The sequence below is a fragment of the Camelina sativa genome, chromosome 17 (genome assembly GCF_030686135.1).
Source record: "Camelina sativa cultivar CO46 ecotype springtype chromosome 17, ASM3068613v1".
In the NCBI taxonomy this organism is placed as follows: domain Eukaryota; kingdom Viridiplantae; phylum Streptophyta; class Magnoliopsida; order Brassicales; family Brassicaceae; genus Camelina; species Camelina sativa.
In genome coordinates, this window is record NC_141896.1 from 788,051 (window position 1) to 803,242 (window position 15,192).

General features: G+C 36.7%; 5 protein-coding genes across 13 annotated transcripts; 3 read left to right on the forward strand and 2 right to left on the reverse strand.

The window, feature by feature from the left end:
- Positions 1 to 127: 127 nt before the first annotated feature.
- On the reverse strand, positions 128 to 1,923 carry LOC104754381 (uncharacterized). 2 transcript variants are annotated; one of them, XM_010476558.3, is made up of 2 exons: positions 1,054 to 1,923; positions 128 to 601 (listed from the first exon to the last, which is right to left on the reverse strand). In XM_010476558.3, the coding sequence occupies exons 1-2, from the start codon at positions 1,718 to 1,720 to the stop codon at positions 387 to 389; spliced, it is 882 nt and encodes a 293-aa protein (XP_010474860.1). In that variant the 5' UTR covers positions 1,721 to 1,923; the 3' UTR covers positions 128 to 386. The 2 variants fall into 2 exon arrangements, with proteins under 2 accessions (XP_010474860.1, XP_010474861.1); XM_010476559.3 differs by having other exon boundaries at positions 128 to 598; positions 1,054 to 1,914.
- LOC104754382 (serine/arginine-rich-splicing factor SR34) lies at positions 1,864 to 5,039 on the forward strand. Of its 5 annotated transcripts, none has more exons than XR_015586735.1 (14): positions 1,937 to 2,099; positions 2,200 to 2,291; positions 2,404 to 2,469; positions 2,564 to 2,638; positions 2,746 to 2,890; positions 2,976 to 3,022; positions 3,110 to 3,167; positions 3,243 to 3,292; positions 3,385 to 3,441; positions 3,522 to 3,727; positions 4,014 to 4,100; positions 4,179 to 4,542; positions 4,632 to 4,711; positions 4,797 to 5,039. XR_015586735.1 is itself a non-coding variant. In XM_010476560.3 (13 exons), exons 2-13 carry the CDS (start codon positions 2,205 to 2,207, stop codon positions 4,798 to 4,800), a joined length of 909 nt encoding a protein of 302 aa, XP_010474862.1. In that variant the 5' UTR covers positions 1,864 to 2,099; positions 2,200 to 2,204; the 3' UTR covers positions 4,801 to 5,039. The 5 variants fall into 5 exon arrangements, 3 of the variants coding, with proteins under 3 accessions (XP_010474862.1, XP_010474863.1, XP_087351277.1); XR_015586736.1 differs by having other exon boundaries at positions 2,204 to 2,291; XM_010476560.3 differs by lacking the exon at positions 4,014 to 4,100 and having other exon boundaries at positions 1,864 to 2,099; positions 4,509 to 4,542.
- A 143-nt stretch (positions 5,040 to 5,182) lies between these two features.
- Positions 5,183 to 8,179, forward strand: LOC104754384 (beta-glucosidase 11). Of its 3 annotated transcripts, XM_010476564.3 has the most exons (13): positions 5,183 to 5,542; positions 5,659 to 5,722; positions 5,798 to 5,853; positions 6,003 to 6,078; positions 6,160 to 6,231; positions 6,337 to 6,424; positions 6,511 to 6,766; positions 6,863 to 6,978; positions 7,066 to 7,286; positions 7,365 to 7,393; positions 7,479 to 7,566; positions 7,682 to 7,772; positions 7,861 to 8,179. In XM_010476564.3, the coding sequence occupies exons 1-13, from the start codon at positions 5,408 to 5,410 to the stop codon at positions 8,060 to 8,062; spliced, it is 1,494 nt and encodes a 497-aa protein (XP_010474866.2). In that variant the 5' UTR covers positions 5,183 to 5,407; the 3' UTR covers positions 8,063 to 8,179. The 3 variants fall into 3 exon arrangements, with proteins under 3 accessions (XP_010474866.2, XP_010474865.2, XP_087351275.1); XM_010476563.3 differs by having other exon boundaries at positions 5,194 to 5,542; positions 6,511 to 6,978; XM_087495149.1 differs by lacking the exons at positions 7,066 to 7,286; positions 7,365 to 7,393; positions 7,479 to 7,566; positions 7,682 to 7,772 and having other exon boundaries at positions 5,194 to 5,542; positions 7,984 to 8,179.
- Positions 8,180 to 11,516: 3,337 nt separating this feature from the next.
- Positions 11,517 to 13,865, forward strand: LOC104754386 (E3 ubiquitin-protein ligase NLA). Of its 2 annotated transcripts, none has more exons than XM_010476567.3 (6): positions 11,517 to 12,145; positions 12,221 to 12,468; positions 12,557 to 12,838; positions 13,103 to 13,240; positions 13,329 to 13,387; positions 13,523 to 13,865. In XM_010476567.3, the coding sequence occupies exons 1-6, from the start codon at positions 11,959 to 11,961 to the stop codon at positions 13,626 to 13,628; spliced, it is 1,020 nt and encodes a 339-aa protein (XP_010474869.1). In that variant the 5' UTR covers positions 11,517 to 11,958; the 3' UTR covers positions 13,629 to 13,865. The 2 variants fall into 2 exon arrangements, with proteins under 2 accessions (XP_010474869.1, XP_087351276.1); XM_087495150.1 differs by having other exon boundaries at positions 11,707 to 12,145; positions 13,529 to 13,865.
- LOC104754385 (nucleolar protein 16) lies at positions 13,822 to 15,061 on the reverse strand. Its single transcript, XM_010476565.3, has 3 exons — positions 14,631 to 15,061; positions 14,200 to 14,321; positions 13,822 to 14,118 (listed from the first exon to the last, which is right to left on the reverse strand). The coding sequence occupies exons 1-3, from the start codon at positions 14,968 to 14,970 to the stop codon at positions 14,005 to 14,007; spliced, it is 576 nt and encodes a 191-aa protein (XP_010474867.1). The 5' UTR covers positions 14,971 to 15,061; the 3' UTR covers positions 13,822 to 14,004.
- Positions 15,062 to 15,192: the final 131 nt, after the last annotated feature.

Sequence of the window (15,192 nt, forward strand, 5' to 3'; positions counted from 1 at the left end):
GGTTTTAGGGATGGAATATATAAACGACCCACAAGAGTACCCTAGGGTTTTGTTTACTCTTTAGCCCAATGGACTTCAGGCCCAATACTTGGGCTACTTACTTGGCTAATCTCGGTTTGGTCTGGAATTACCGGTTCTTAAACCGTATACCCCAAATCTGATAGGGGGTATATACATTATGGTTCGCATTGAAACAAACGAGCATCTTTACAAAATCACATTACAATTTGTTGCTTCCCTGGAGTAGTCTCAGCATTTAAAACGTGTGAAGGAAACTACATCAACCTTGGTTTATTCTCTTTAGAACACAAAATTATGAAGACAGCATCTATATACAACTTATCAAGGCTTTGCTGATTTCGCTTTGCAGACTCCTAAAGTAGTTATCATCTCACTCTGGTTCGACATCCCTCACCTGAAGAAGCGCCATTGTTTTGATCAAATCTACGAGGTTGAAGATGAAGTAAAGAAATGTCGTGAGTCATGAAATCAACAGCTTTGTTGTAATCATTCCTTCTGCCTCGGCGGCATCTATAGTGAGACTTTTTGTCAGAGAACTGTTTCTCGCCAGCACAAATCTCCTTGCTTGATTCTGTACCTGCTTAACAAACAAGAAACATCAAATTCATATTTCTCACAGAGCAAAGACACACCATCTCAAGGCAAAGGCTTTTCAATTACAAACCAACACTAGTTAGTGGTCTAGCAAGTTTGTAACTTGGTTTCGCAACTAAATACCTTGAAAGTTGAAAGTAAGTATCTTTGGCTGAAACATAGACTTAAGACGACTGTCGGAATGACATTACTCGAACTATATCGACTTAGGAAGCATATCCAATTTCTATCCAACAAGCCATTTCTAGTACGAGTCCCAAGATCAGTTACAATGCGAGTTCAAAAGCCAACACCGTCCCACTGTCAAATAAGATTAGACTTATCTTTCTCTTTGTATAAAGGTTCCAACTTCAGACTCTATAGGATGAGGATCCAAACAAAATCTTCAAACTCGATCAATGATCAAAATTGAAGGAGAACAGAGATTTAGATCTATACCTCCCCAAAACAAGGGCTTAGAGTCTTCTTCTTCCTCATCAAACTCATCACCATAACCGATTTCAGCATCACCTCTATAACCAGGTTCGCTCCCGTAACCGGATTCGTTACCCATTGATTCAACGACCCCAATCCCAAACCCTCCTTCCTTTTCACCAAAATCTCGATCTCTCCGTAAATTACGCGCCGCCTCACTCACATCAGAGGACCAATTCGCTTCACAGAACAACTCCCCACTAGAATCAGTAGTACCACCACCAACAGCGAATTGAAACTCAGAGCAAGTGGTCACTTGAGCATTCACAGAGCAACACCGAAGAGTCCCGCTCCGATCACTACTTCGACCAGAAACCGATCTCGACCCACGACGACGCCGTTTTCTCTCCACAGGCCTGAAACCTCCTCTCGTGTAACTCGATTTCACTCCACTGTTGTCCTCGTCTGCTATCGAGAGGCGGCTAAAAGCTTCGATGGAGAAAGCGGTGGATCGGTCGGAGAGACAAGGACGTTTGGGAGTGGAGTGAGAGTCATACGGTTTGTGTGGCTGCTCTGTTGATGAATCCAGGGTTTTGGAACTAGCGGTGGTTTGAAACGGCCGCCATGAGAGAAGATGTAAGGTGCAAGACTCGACGGAGCTTTGTGACAATTCCAAATGTTTTGGAGACATATATATATAAAGCTTTAAGAACTTTTTATTCTGATCAACGGAGAGATAACAGTACTACTAACCGCCAAAACCCTGATCGTGTGAAAAAAGATCGGATCTTTCAAACGCTTAAAACATGAAGCTGTAAGATTTTGTAAGAGAGAGAGATGATTTTGTAAGAGAGAGAGATGATAGTGAATGTTAAAGTTGCTCCCTTTGTTTTTGGATTGAATAATTGAATTGTTTCTTTTCAAAAACGTCACTGCACGTGACGCACGTGACCCGCTTTGTTCACTGGTTGTATCACTATTAGTACTTTAGTAGTATTAAACCTATCCGCCACCTCTGGAAACCCTAATTCCCAAATTTAGGAGGCTGCGATCTCAAAATCGACCAACAGGTGAAATATCTCCACCCCTTCTCTGTTTCAGATTTTCTCACTTAGGTTTTGTGTCTTGTCCGAATCTTGTCTTGAAGTTGTGTGTTTTGATTTGGGACAGGAAGAATGAGCAGCCGTTCGAGTAGAACTGTGTATGTCGGAAACCTTCCTGGAGATATCCGCGAGAGAGAGGTTGAAGATTTGTTCAGTAAGGTAAAATTTTCGGTTTTTAATTTGTTTTCCTCACATCCAATCTTGTGCTTTGGCTTGTAACACTCTTATGGAGGAAGTCTCCGTGACATTTGCTCTTCCATTGTTGTTGCAGTATGGACCAGTTGTTCAAATTGATTTGAAGGTCCCGCCAAGGCCTCCTGGCTATGCCTTCGTTGAGGTCAGCTTACCTACCAATTCCGCAACCATTATTCTTACAACAACATGTCTTATTCGACTATAAATGCTTGAATCTGCTTCTACAACCTGTCTAGTTTGATGATGCTCGGGATGCTGAAGATGCTATTCATGGTCGGGATGGCTATGACTTTGATGGCCATCGCTTACGGGTTAGTTATCATCTATCATATTGAAGAAATTGTTTACATAGATAGATACTTGAGCAATTTCAGATTGGTTTTTAATCTTAACTTAAATCAATGTTGGCTTTTTTTAGGTGGAATTAGCTCATGGTGGGAGGCGTTCAACAGATGATTCTCGTGGTAGTTTCAATGGTGGTGGCCGTGGTGGTGGTCGTGGCCGCGGTGATGGCCGTGGCGATGGTGGTAGTCGTGGGCCATCTAGGAGATCAGAGTTTCGTGGTAAGTACTAAGTAGTCATTTAACTAGCATTATTTTGTCCACATTTGTAGAAATAATCTCTAATTTGATTTTGTTTCCACCATAGTTCTGGTGACAGGCTTGCCTTCATCTGCTTCTTGGCAAGATCTCAAGGTGAGTACACACTGGTGGATGAACTTCTCATTTTCCCTTTTATCTTCAAAGGTTTCTGATTTCCAACACGAATCACTTTTCCTGTAGGATCACATGCGCAAAGGAGGGGATGTTTGTTTCTCACAAGTGTACCGTGATGGTAGAGGTAATTGTGCTCATCTGATCTTGTGACTCTAGATCGAGTTGAAAGATTTAAATCTTGGACAATCTTATTTTGTAGGTACAACTGGAGTTGTGGATTACACCTGCTATGAGGACATGAAGTATGCGGTGAGATATTTAACCTGTGTCTGTTCTGTGGTTGAGACTTTGTTATAGGAATCCTATATGACTAATTAGTTCCTACTCTTCAATTTCTCCAGGTGAAAAAGCTTGATGACACAGAGTTTCGAAACGCGTTTTCTCATGGATATGTTCGGGTTCGTTGAAGCTGTGTTTCCTGTAAATTTTTGATCTTTTCATTTTTGCGTTTTGAATTCGGTTTTCCATATCTATTTAGGTTAGAGAATATGATTCGAGGAAGGATTCTAGGAGCCCTAGCAGGGGAAGATCATATTCTAGGAGTCGTAGTCGCAGCCGCAGCCGTGGGCGGAGCTTGAGCCGAAGCAGGAGTCCAAAGGCAAAGTCTTCACGTAGGTCGCCTGCAAAATCTACCTCGAGATCTCCTGCCCCCCGCTCAAAGTCAAGGTCACTGTCTCCAAGAAGGTAATGATTTTATACTTTTTTTCAAAATGCATCAGGTAGCATTTCTTAGTAAGTAGATTTTCCTGTGAAGTTCATAAAAATCTGATTTGAAAAGTCATTGTTGATGACTCCAAAGTTCTTGTTGATTGAGCATATGATATTTTGAGACGGTAGCCATTATTGTCTCTCCATACTCCATACCTATATCTAAATGCTTACCCCATTTCTGGCTGAGCTTTGCGAGATTAACCTTGCATTTTTAGTCTGGTCTTTGCTTTCCTGAGTAGAATATGGTTTTGATTCATAGATATGGATTTACATACGATCGAGTAGAAAATGGAAATTAATATCTGGATGGAAATTCTTGGTTGTTCACAAGTATTTCGACTCAGAGGTATGGGAAACTTTGGATAAGAGGCTTTGCTCCATCTGGCTTGCTTATGTAGTATTCACTAATTTCCGTTGCTGCTAGATGGATAACAATGGAGACATTGGATCACAATATTTATCGGGATTCAATAAAACTAAATTTGCCTGATGGATGATGACAATATGGAAATCTCGGGTTCCCTTGGGAGTTGGGACGTCCATGGCACATTTTGCTACAAAATTGTTTTGCTACATGGTTTTGAGAAATCTCCTTTGTTTTACCTAAGTAGCAGTGTTGATTGGTTTAAGTTACTTCTTCTTTTTGCAAATGCTTGATCTCTTTAAGATAGATGAGGCATCAAGGTGAACAGTACCGAACAGAATGATATGTTTGGGTTTCTGAATCTTGGTTTGTTTTCTTGGACTTTTGCAGATCTCGTTCAAGATCAAGATCTCCCCTACCTCCTGTGCGTAATCCAAATCTTGTCCCTCTTTTAGTATGATATTACATTCGGTTTTACATTGTTCGTTATCTTAATAGCTTAATGTATCGCAGGTTCAGAAGGAAGCAAGCAAAAGCCCCAGCAAGCCAAGTCCTGCCAAGAGCCCTATCAACAACACTAGGAGTCCATCGAGGTACATATTCTCTCTTATAAATGAACATTGCTAATCTAGTTTTGATGTCTAGTGCGTAAATCTAAACCTGAGCTCTTGTTTGCAGGTAATATATGAGATAATCAGGTGAAGAAACAGAGAAGAGAAGCATCTTCTAGCTTGGGGGGAAAAAAATTCTGTTTTTCTTTTTGAAGTGGATCATATCTTAACGCTTATTAGTGAGTGACTGAAGAAAGATGAGACAAGTTTTGGAAATGCTGTTTCGTAATTGCCATTATACATATTAAGGATCCATTACTTTGGGGAATGATGTTTTTATTGAAGATATCCTCTATTTTTCTTCTTCTGATTTATCCTTTGTTATATAATTAGCAACGACGTCTAGTTTAGACCCAATCCGGGGCCGGTAAGATTCTAGTAACTTGTGGTTCCAAACAAAAGAGACTAAAACGAAGGAAGCAAACAAAAGCTCTTTAAAGCCGCACACATCATGTCTGCAACGTATCTTCTTTTTATTGGACTTTTTGCACTTGACTTCTTCATCAAACTTGCCAAACGGACTGGACTCACTGCAGAAACAGAGTCCAGACAATGAAATTTCGTGTTTTAACCAAATTTCTCAACTCTAAAAAGATATACATCATGTGTTCACCGTTCATTATTGTACTTGTTTGCTAAAAGTTTTTGCTCTGTTTGGTGAGGAGACCAGAGAGAGAGATGAAACTGTTGAACGATAGTCTCATGCTCCTTCCTCTGTTGGCTTTGGCTTATACCGCAGTAACGTCCCTACAATACACCAGAAATGATTTCCCACCAGACTTTGTGTTTGGGTCTGGCACATCAGCTTATCAGGTTCCTTATACCTTCTCCTAAACCTATGCTGAGATTTTTACACTATATTTTCACCTTCATGCTCCCATTATAAACGATAAGATAAAACAGTGTTTTGTCCATGTGATTTACAACAGGTGGAAGGAGCTGCCAACGAAGATGGGAGAACTCCTAGCATTTGGGATGTTTTCGCTCATGCCGGTTTGGTTTCTTTGCTTGATCATAGTTTAACCAACAGAATGGTTTCTTTGCTTGATCATCATAGTTTCATTGTAGGACACTCTGGAGTAGCAGCTGCAGATGTTGCGTGTGACCAATATCACAAATACAAGGTCCCTGAATTTTATCATCTACTGTAATTATTATTACATATCTCTCTGTTTGCGTCTCAGTTCGTTCCGTGTGACAGATGGAACTTTGATATAGTAAATCTCTTCATCGACCGACCAATTCAGGCATTAACATTGCTTGATGTTTGCAGGAAGATGTGAAGCTCATGGCAGACATAGGATTGGAGGCTTACAAATTTTCCATATCATGGTCAAGGCTTTTACCAAGTATTATTGTCCGCATATTGATTGAGAATTTAATCGAAGCATTCTCAATATGAAAGCTTTACGCAGTTGGATTTATTTCAGGTGGAAGAGGACCAGTCAATCCCAAGGGTCTACAATACTACAACAATCTTATAGATGAATTAGTCACTCATGGTTAAATTTGTACCCTGAGCCTTTTTAATTAGCTATATAGAAGTACCAAAGAACTCTTCTTGTATCCGCATGTAATGATGTATTACTGGTGATTTGCCTAAGCAGGAATCCAGCCACATGTTACATTGCACCACTTTGATCTTCCACAGGCCTTAGAAGATGAATATGGAGGCTGGCTCAGCCAAGAAAGCGTGTATGATTCTTCTCCGTTCTTCTAAGTTCTTCTTTTTGACTAGTAATATTAAAATGATTCCATAAATCTTCTTGTAATGATTGTAGGAGAGACTTCACAGCTTATGCAAATACTTGCTTCAAAGAGTTTGGAGATAGAGTGTCACACTGGACTACTATAAATGAGGTCAATGTGTTTGCCCTTGGAGGGTATGACGCCGGTATAACACCGCCTGCTCGATGCTCTCCTCCATTTGGACTTAATTGTTCCAGTGGAAACTCTTCCGTTGAACCTTATATTGCTGTACACAATATTTTGCTCGCACATGCTTCTGCTACAAACTTATACAAGAAACAGTACAAGGTTCTTCTCTCTGTTCTTTTTTTCTCTCTTCCTGTCTCTCATATGCATTGCATTATCTTTAGCTCAGCTAGTATCTCCTCTTCATTCATTACACAGTACAAGCAACATGGATCAGTAGGCATTAGCGTATACACATACGGTGTTGTCCCTTTAACTAACTCTGTAGAGGATAAGCAGGCAACAGCTAGAGTGAATGACTTCTATATTGGTTGGTAAGTCTAAAGAATCCAATTCAAGGATGTTACTTACATGTTCTATATTTTGATTAGTTGAGTCTCTCTTGATTCGGTTATTGTTAGGATTTTACATCCGCTGGTGTTTGGAGATTATCCTGAGACGATGAAGACCAACGTTGGGTCTCGATTGCCAGCTTTTACAAAGGAGGAGTCAGAACAAATTAAGGGCGCGTTCGATTTCGTAGGAGTGATACATTACATGACAATTTACGTCAAGGACAACTCTTCCTCTTTGAAACCAAATCCCCAGAATTTCATCACAGACTTGGCTGCGGAACTGACCTGTAAGTTACATAGATACTGTCTGAAATATTAAAGCTAAAAATCTGGCTCACTCTGGTTTCTCCAATTTGCGGTTGCAGTGTTTGGAAACACAACGTTCGAGAATGAGGTTTGTATGTAGATATAAGTTACATACAATGTGATCACTTAAATGAGGAGACAAGATTAATGTCTGATGATTTTACTTCTTTCAGCATGCAAACACACCATGGAGTCTGGAACAAATACTTTTGTATATCAAAGAATCTTATGAAAACCCTCCTGTCTATATCTTAGAGAATGGTCTCTCTCTCTCTCTCTCTCTATTTGTCTCTCAGATTTTAGTTTGCTGCTTCATGTGTCTGAAACGCTCTCTCTCTCTCTCTCTCTCTCTGGTGATTGATTTTTTCATTTACAGGTCAGGTGACTCCTCACAGCTCATCACTTGAGGACACACCGAGGATTAAGTATCTGAGCTCATACATTGAAGCAGTGCTTCATTCACTCAGGTAACAGTAAAAATTAAAGTAGGACAATTCTCATTCAATGATTGTGCCGGCCAGTCAGATTCTAAGTATAAAGATGTTCTCATTGCAGGAAAGGAGCGAACGTAAAAGGATATTTTCAGTGGTCATTGATGGATGTGTTTGAGCTGTTTGGTGGGTACGAGAAGAGCTATGGATTGTATTACGTGGACTTCAAGGATCCTAATCTTAAGAGGACCCCTAAACTCTCTGCTCACTGGTACTCTTCCTTCCTCATGGGAACACAGCACCAGCCATCGCATGCTTCATCTTGATCATACTTTTTACAATAAATCTATATAGAAAAATAAACAATGTGAGATGGAAATAGGTGTTGGTATTGTAACAATTTATGTTTGATTAGTCCAATACAATTCGAAGTTCAACGGTCATGATAATTCTGTATTCTTTCTATACTCTATCTCGATATAGTATTCGGATTAACATTAAAGCTGGGTTTAGCGTGTTTGACCTAGCTTTAATTGATTGCGTACGAAGCAAGACATGACACTTTCGTATAAAAGAGCCATACTAATATTCCTCAAGTGTCGTTTGCATTTCAATTACGCAAGACACGACGATTGCTCTCTTGTCAAATACTAAAGGGTATCAATGTTACTAACCGTAAAATACGAATATCTTTGCCTAATTTGTATTTTTGTTTCACCTTTTGAAAACTTCAATCGCACTGGCCACTGGGGCTAGAAATGATCACAACCAGTCGAATTGAATAAAACAAATGACCACTTGAGCAGACAAACGAATGGTGTGCCACTTTAAAATTTTGTCGATATATTTTGATATCGCAAAAGTAAAAAATACTAATGAATAGAAACGTTCAAACCTACAAGAAGATATAGCCAGATGAAAAAATCATGACATTATATGTCATCACATTACCTCATTATAAAGTAAAAATACAATTCATACATACAGCTTTTTCAATTAAATTATTTTAAAAAGAAAACAAAAATGCTAGGGTTTAGTACATGCATCACTATTTACACCATTGAAATAAAGATAAAGTAGATTAAAGAAAGTTTCAAGTTAAATTTTCTTCGCCACTTGAGCATCTTCTTTGAAACTTTTCAAAAGCATATTAAAAGAGCTATATCCCTCTAATGTTTTTTTGTTTTGTTTTGTAAAAGATAAAAAAGAATCACATTCTCGGAGGAATAAAACTACGCAAGAGTTAACAAAAATCCGAAGCAAACTAAAGTAAGTATAAGAATGAGACAAAGAATGTAATTAATTAAGTAGAGAAAAGAGGACAGTGGCGGTGATTGGTGAAGACAATATGATTAGTGCAAAATCATGATACACACATAAGTAAGGGAAAGGGGTCGTCAAGTTAATAAAAATAGACAAAATGCGCGGCTTTGAAACTGAAAAACAAAAAGCAAAGATTTTTGGTGGCTAAATCCAAAATCAATATAAAAAAAAACTTCCAAGAAGAAAGAAACTGTATTGTATTCTTAATTACTGTTTCTAAAAGTTTATAATTTTAACCCAACAAAGAAGAAAAGCCTTCATAGGGCCCTTCATGCGGTGGCATCTTTATCTTTTTGTTGTTGAAAAAAATTAATAATTATAATTATCTTAAAAATATTATAGATTAATTTATTATTTGTTTTCCTCAGGTTTTCTATTTTTTTTTGTCATCTGATATCTATACTCTTAAAGCAGAAGTACTTTCTAGAGTAAAAATAAACCATGACTTGGTTTTGGTAGGTTTTTCATTAAAAATGATTAGAGAATCACCAAATTTAATCTAATTAATCTATAGTTTTGATTTCATTAAATGACGAAAATACCCTCGGTCGATTACTTAAAAATTGCCGGGTCGGGACGCGGATCCTAACATATCCGACTACAGAAGGAAAAAAATCCGCAGATCTGTTTGTACTCCAGAATAATATTTTTCGGATCCAGTATATTATTTCATTCAAGATTAGTTATTTAAAATCCCAAACAGAGTTATTCGTTATAGGCAAACACTCTGATTTCATTTTCCTTTAAGGTATTTAAATGAAAACCATAAATTTTAATTACCAAAAGTTCGGATATTTCCTTAATTACCGAGATTGATCTCAACAGATAATCTTTTAAAAGGAATATTTAGTGATTCAGTTAAAATCTTTAAAAACGAATATTCAAGTTACCAAATCTGACTAAATTGCTTGATTTCCGATATTATAATATTTCCTTAACAAAATTTTAGTAATTAATTGTGAGTAGTATAGATAGAAAGAATTAAAAACGCAGAAATTATATATATGTAAAGTTGTAAACTAATTTACAGAAAAGGTGTATATCCCACATCGACTAAATATTATGGAATACGGTTCATAATCACTATAAATATGTGACTAAAATGTTTTGAGTACAAATGAACAGGAAGCTTGATTTATCAGGTATCCAAATTTAACAGTTTAATTTGATTCTATATTTGAAAATATTTAAACTTTTAAAAAGTAAATATATTATAATATATTTACGTTTTTTAAAAAAGTTTAAAATATTATAAATATTTAATTTTTTATACAATGTTTAAATTATTATAAATATTTGAACTCCGTCGAAAGTTTAAAATATTATAATATATTTAAAGTCTATAAAATATTTAAGTAATATTAATATTTTAATTCTTAAAAATTTAAAATATAATTTTTTTTGAGTTAAATCCGTTAAAACATGTATTTTTATCAAACTATAAATTAAGCCATGGAAGCAGGGTGTGTATATCCTCTTACAAAACTACTATCCGATATTGCGGAGTATCTATTCTCTTACAAAACTACGTACTATCTACTATTGTGGTGTGTCTGTTTCCGTGAAAAACTACATTTTACAAACTACTTACTCTATTAGGATTTCCAATTTACTGTATAACCCCAAATATACAAATAAATACTATATAAACAAAGAAAATAAATTAAAATAAAAAACTATATTACAAAAATACAAATTACAAAAAAAATAACTAACAAAATATATAATCCCGTGCTGTAGCACGTATATCACCTAGTTATTGATTAAACTTGAAAGAATACATGGTGAAATACATCTTAAGCATTTCCGGAGTCTAAAACCTAAAAGAGGGAGTCTAAAGCTGAGGGACAATGGATAAGTTCTCGAAAACAACTTATAATACTAAATAGAAAAATTGAAGGCCAAAAATGAAATAGACCGTATCCAATAACTAAGAATAGAGGAAAACTACCAATAATAACAAAGACAAACACTATGTCTAAACAAACAAATTGATCACATCTTCTGAAGATAAACACTACTGATAATAATGGAAGTTTTCCTCAGTTTTTCTATCTATCATGGTAGTTAAAGTTTCACTGATTTTTTTTTTTTGTTTTTTTTAACCAAATAACCATTAGAATCCCCTAGGTGAATTTTCTTGTAATTTTAATAATATAGTAACACTACTCTAAATAATTCTTACATAATGATTTTTTTTATAAAAAGATAAAAGTATACATACCTCAGATCTACTACTACTATACATAGATATTTCACATAAAAAAATAAAATAAATATATGACCAGTGAGTTAATACCAATCCAGATTTTCGAATCCACGTGGCATTAGTGTATGATGTGCAACAAATGTGCTCATTAAATTTATATAAAAAACAAATCTTCAAATATTTTTTAGTAAAGAATCTGCCTTAAATGTCAAATAATATTTATACAAAAATAAATAAATAAAGAAGTCAGTGAAATTGATGAATCCACCAAAATGGGTCAATCTTTGCACTGCAAAATTTAATATACACAAACTTCACCTTTTTTTTAAAAGGAAGAAAGATATGTTCCCCAAAAATTTCATTTAAAGTTTTGACTTTTTTTTTTTGTTTTCCCCTAAAAATTTCATTTAAATTTACAACTTGTTTTTTTCCGCCGACCTCTCACACCCTTCGTTTTTATTCATTAATACGTCTCTCCTCTGTTCTGTTTCAATACATAATAAAATCCATCACGAGACGCAAGAGAGAGAGAGATAAGAACGAAGAGGAGAGATCAAAATTTTATTTTGTTTTCTTGATCAAATCCTGTTTTTTTGAATTGAATTGTTTTTTTTTTGTTGATGGTCATCTAAAATTTAAATCCTTTATTATTGAAAATTGAGAGATTCTTCTGCGATTGTGAGAGAAAAGATGAAGTTTTGTAAGAAGTATGAAGAGTACATGCAAGTACAGAAGCAGAAGAAGAATCTTCCCGGTGTTGGGTTTAAGAAACTCAAGAAGGTTCTCAAGAAATGCAGAAGAAACCATGATGGTCCTATGGCTTTTATTGATCAACAACAACAACAACATGACCAGAATTGTCCTCGTGGATGCACAGGTACTGTTCGACTTAATTCCCCTGAGAGAGTTTTTTTGAAAACAGAGTGATGGATTTGTTTTTGTTTTTTTCTAGTTTGTGATGGGAATTTTTTCCCGGAGCTTCTCAAGGAGATGGAAGACGTAGTTGGATGGTTTAACGAGAATGCTCAGAAGCTTCTTGAGCTACATTTAGCTTCTAGTTTCACAAAGTGTCTTACTTGGTTCAAAGGCAATAGTCGTAAAAAAAGCCATCTTGGTTTGATTCAAGAGGGCAAAGACTTGGTTAATTACGCTCTCATCAATGCCGTCGCCATTAGAAAAATCCTCAAGAAATATGACAAGGTTTGGTTTATGTATCCTATTAAAGATCCCAAATTTGAACACTTTTTTATTCAATTTATAAATATGTTTGCATCTTTTGTTTTGCCAGATTCATGAGTCTAGGCAAGGACAATTGTTTAAGACACAAGTCCAGAAAATGCGAATCGAGATTCTTCAATCACCATGGCTTTGTGAGCTTATGGCGTTTCACATCAATCTGAAAGAGACTAAGAAGGAATCTGGAGCTGCTGCTGTGGCTTCTCCTCATCCTCCTGTTCATGCACTGTTTGATGGTTGCTCTTTGACGTTTGATGATGGGAAGCCTTTACTCTCCTGCGAGCTCTCTGATTCCGTAAAAGTTGACATTGACTTGACTTGTTCAATATGCCTGGTAAGCAAAACTTTAAACGACTCGATAGAATCTCAATGTCAATAAACCTGTTGGTTGACTTATTAGTAATCTGAATTATAGAAGATAGTATCAGCCTATAGGGATAAAGTCTAAGTTTTGTCGTGTCAAGGTGCTGTTCCACTCTCCTCTGGAAGATTCCGTTTCAAAGACTAAGTCTTTTTCTAGCATGTGACTGAGAGATACTTACGTAATGCTAGGAATAAGTCTTGAACTGACGTATTTTACAATTGATGGTGTAAACAGGACACGGTGTTTGATCCGATAGCTCTAACATGTGGTCACATATATTGCTACATGTGTGCTTGCTCTGCTGCATCAGTAAACGTAATTGATGGCTTGAAAACCGCAGAGCTAACTGAAAAATGTCCGCTTTGCCGTGAGGTTAGACTCCATTCTCCACTGCTAATTACAACTTAGTCTTCCTTGTTTCATGCTCTTGATCCTTGTTTCTTCGTCCATTTGATATCAGGATGGGGTTTATAAAGGTGCTCTGCATTTGGATGAGCTCAATATCTTACTTAAGCGAAGGTAAATGCATATACAACCAATCTTCTTATAGTCTTTAAAAACCAGCCTCTTAAGATTTGAGGGTATCTGCCTATCTGGGGAGATAACTAAAAGGAGATGGACTAAATTACAATTTCTAAAACCTGAAAATTGCAGCTGCAGAGAGTATTGGGAAGAACGGCGTAAAACAGAGAGAGCAGAAAGGTTACAGCAGGCCAAGGAGTACTGGGATTACCAATGCCGAAGCTTCACTGGAATATAATAATATAACTGGCTATATTTGGAAGTATTTTGAAAGACTCAATGTTGATTGTGAAATATCTAGAAGATTCTTGGTTTTGATAATAAGCTTTTGAAAGACTCAATGTTGATTGTGATATGTTTTCCTCTGTAAGTATGTGTTTGCTTACACAGAGGATGACGATTTGTTAGTGAAAAATGAAAACTCTTAAGCGTTTGCTATAATATATAGTTTGCATATGATTTTCATACCATAAAAGGGGTTCCCAAATATTAGAAGTTCAAACAGTTGTAGTGTTGGCGTAAGTTTATAACAAAAATGAGCAGACAATACAAAGATCTCATCATCATAATGATCATCAGACAATACAAAGATCTCATCATCATAATGATCATCATCATGGAACTAAAATAGGGTTCTTATCCTTGTACATCTGATATCTTGTGCATAGCTTTCGTAGTGTCCCAAGCGAATGCTGCATAGAGTTTAGCTTTCTGTCTCGGAACATGCCCTGTTCCAACAAATACATGTTAGAAGGAAAAAGAGAATCAGACAAAGTAAAAAAGTTTGGTAGACTAATAATAGATCAAACCTCAATGTCATCTCCATGTTTCTCAACCAAACGTCTGATATGAGTGCGTTGCATAGTCGTAAGCGGCTGTAAAGGAGCACTCTTTCCATCTTTTCTTTGCTTCCCCAAAGCTGTCTTAAGATCTACACATCTCAGAACAACGCATTTGGACAAATTAGTTACCCAAAAAATGGAAACTTGCATCCAACTCTGTAAAACTGCTTTTCACAACGAGATACATATCTATGAATGTGTGAAGAATCCAAAAGCTAATCACTTTCCCCCAACTTTGTCACTCTAAACCCTAATTTTCTAATTTGTCACTCTAAACCCTAATTTTCTCTCAGTTTAATTTGTCACTCTAAACCCTAATTTTCAAATTATTCTCAATACCGACTTCATCAAGAGACTAGTCTCCAGCTAGAAGCTAAAAATGGAATTGGAAAACGTACCGTCTTCCTCAAGTTCGCTTCCGGAATCGATGGGCTCGAACTCCTTAGCAGTAGGGTCATCGGTGGATGGTTCTGGATGTGGAGGAATGTTGAGGGAAGGATCCTGGATCATGTGGTCAGTGCGAGAACGAAGCAAATTAGGGTTAGAGATGACGCCGAAGGATCTGTAGTTTTGGATAACACTAGCTTGGTCGTCCCATTCGGGGACATCGTCCCCCATGAGAGCGCGGAGCTTGGGTGGGAAGTTGAAAGCTGGCTTGAAGATATTAGGGTTCTTCTTCGGAAGAGCTACGCGAACTTTAGCCCTAGAGTTTCTGTACTTTCTTCTTGACCTCGCCATCTCTGTCTCTCGCCGATTTTTTCTTTTGCGATGAAGCAAAGAGTGAGAGAGAGAGATGAAGTCCGCGGCGGAAGGGTTTTACTTAACAAGGGTTTTGAGAAACGATGTCGTTTTTATTGTTTTTTTTCTTTCACATTATTATAGAATTATATTTTAATGAAAAAAATACGACGTTACCATTACAGTGAAGAGTAGTAACTAGTAAGTTAAAAAGAAAAGATT

Excerpts from the sequence above, each read along its gene's own strand:
- LOC104754381 (XM_010476558.3), bottom strand. The coding sequence starts at position 1,720 with ATGTCTCCAAAACATTTGGAATTGTCACAAAGCTCCGTCGAGTCTTGC. Across the intron at positions 602-1,053 it reads TAAGCCCTTGTTTTGGGGAG|CAGGTACAGAATCAAGCAAG; the intron begins GTATAGATCTAA and ends TTGTTTGTTAAG.
- LOC104754382 (XM_010476560.3), top strand. The coding sequence starts at position 2,205 with ATGAGCAGCCGTTCGAGTAGAACTGTGTATGTCGGAAACCTTCCTGGA. Across the intron at positions 3,728-4,508 it reads AGGTCACTGTCTCCAAGAAG|ATCTCGTTCAAGATCAAGAT; the intron begins GTAATGATTTTA and ends GGACTTTTGCAG. Across the intron at positions 4,543-4,631 it reads CAAGATCTCCCCTACCTCCT|GTTCAGAAGGAAGCAAGCAA; the intron begins GTGCGTAATCCA and ends AATGTATCGCAG.
- LOC104754384 (XM_010476563.3), top strand. The coding sequence starts at position 5,408 with ATGAAACTGTTGAACGATAGTCTCATGCTCCTTCCTCTGTTGGCTTTG. Across the intron at positions 7,287-7,364 it reads CTTGGCTGCGGAACTGACCT|TGTTTGGAAACACAACGTTC; the intron begins GTAAGTTACATA and ends TTGCGGTTGCAG. Across the intron at positions 7,773-7,860 it reads GCAGTGCTTCATTCACTCAG|GAAAGGAGCGAACGTAAAAG; the intron begins GTAACAGTAAAA and ends TTCTCATTGCAG.
- LOC104754386 (XM_010476567.3), top strand. The coding sequence starts at position 11,959 with ATGAAGTTTTGTAAGAAGTATGAAGAGTACATGCAAGTACAGAAGCAG. Across the intron at positions 12,839-13,102 it reads TGACTTGTTCAATATGCCTG|GACACGGTGTTTGATCCGAT; the intron begins GTAAGCAAAACT and ends TGGTGTAAACAG. Across the intron at positions 13,388-13,522 it reads AATATCTTACTTAAGCGAAG|CTGCAGAGAGTATTGGGAAG; the intron begins GTAAATGCATAT and ends TGAAAATTGCAG.
- LOC104754385 (XM_010476565.3), bottom strand. The coding sequence starts at position 14,970 with ATGGCGAGGTCAAGAAGAAAGTACAGAAACTCTAGGGCTAAAGTTCGC. Across the intron at positions 14,322-14,630 it reads AAGCGAACTTGAGGAAGACG|ATCTTAAGACAGCTTTGGGG; the intron begins GTACGTTTTCCA and ends TGAGATGTGTAG. Across the intron at positions 14,119-14,199 it reads AACATGGAGATGACATTGAG|GGCATGTTCCGAGACAGAAA; the intron begins GTTTGATCTATT and ends TTGTTGGAACAG.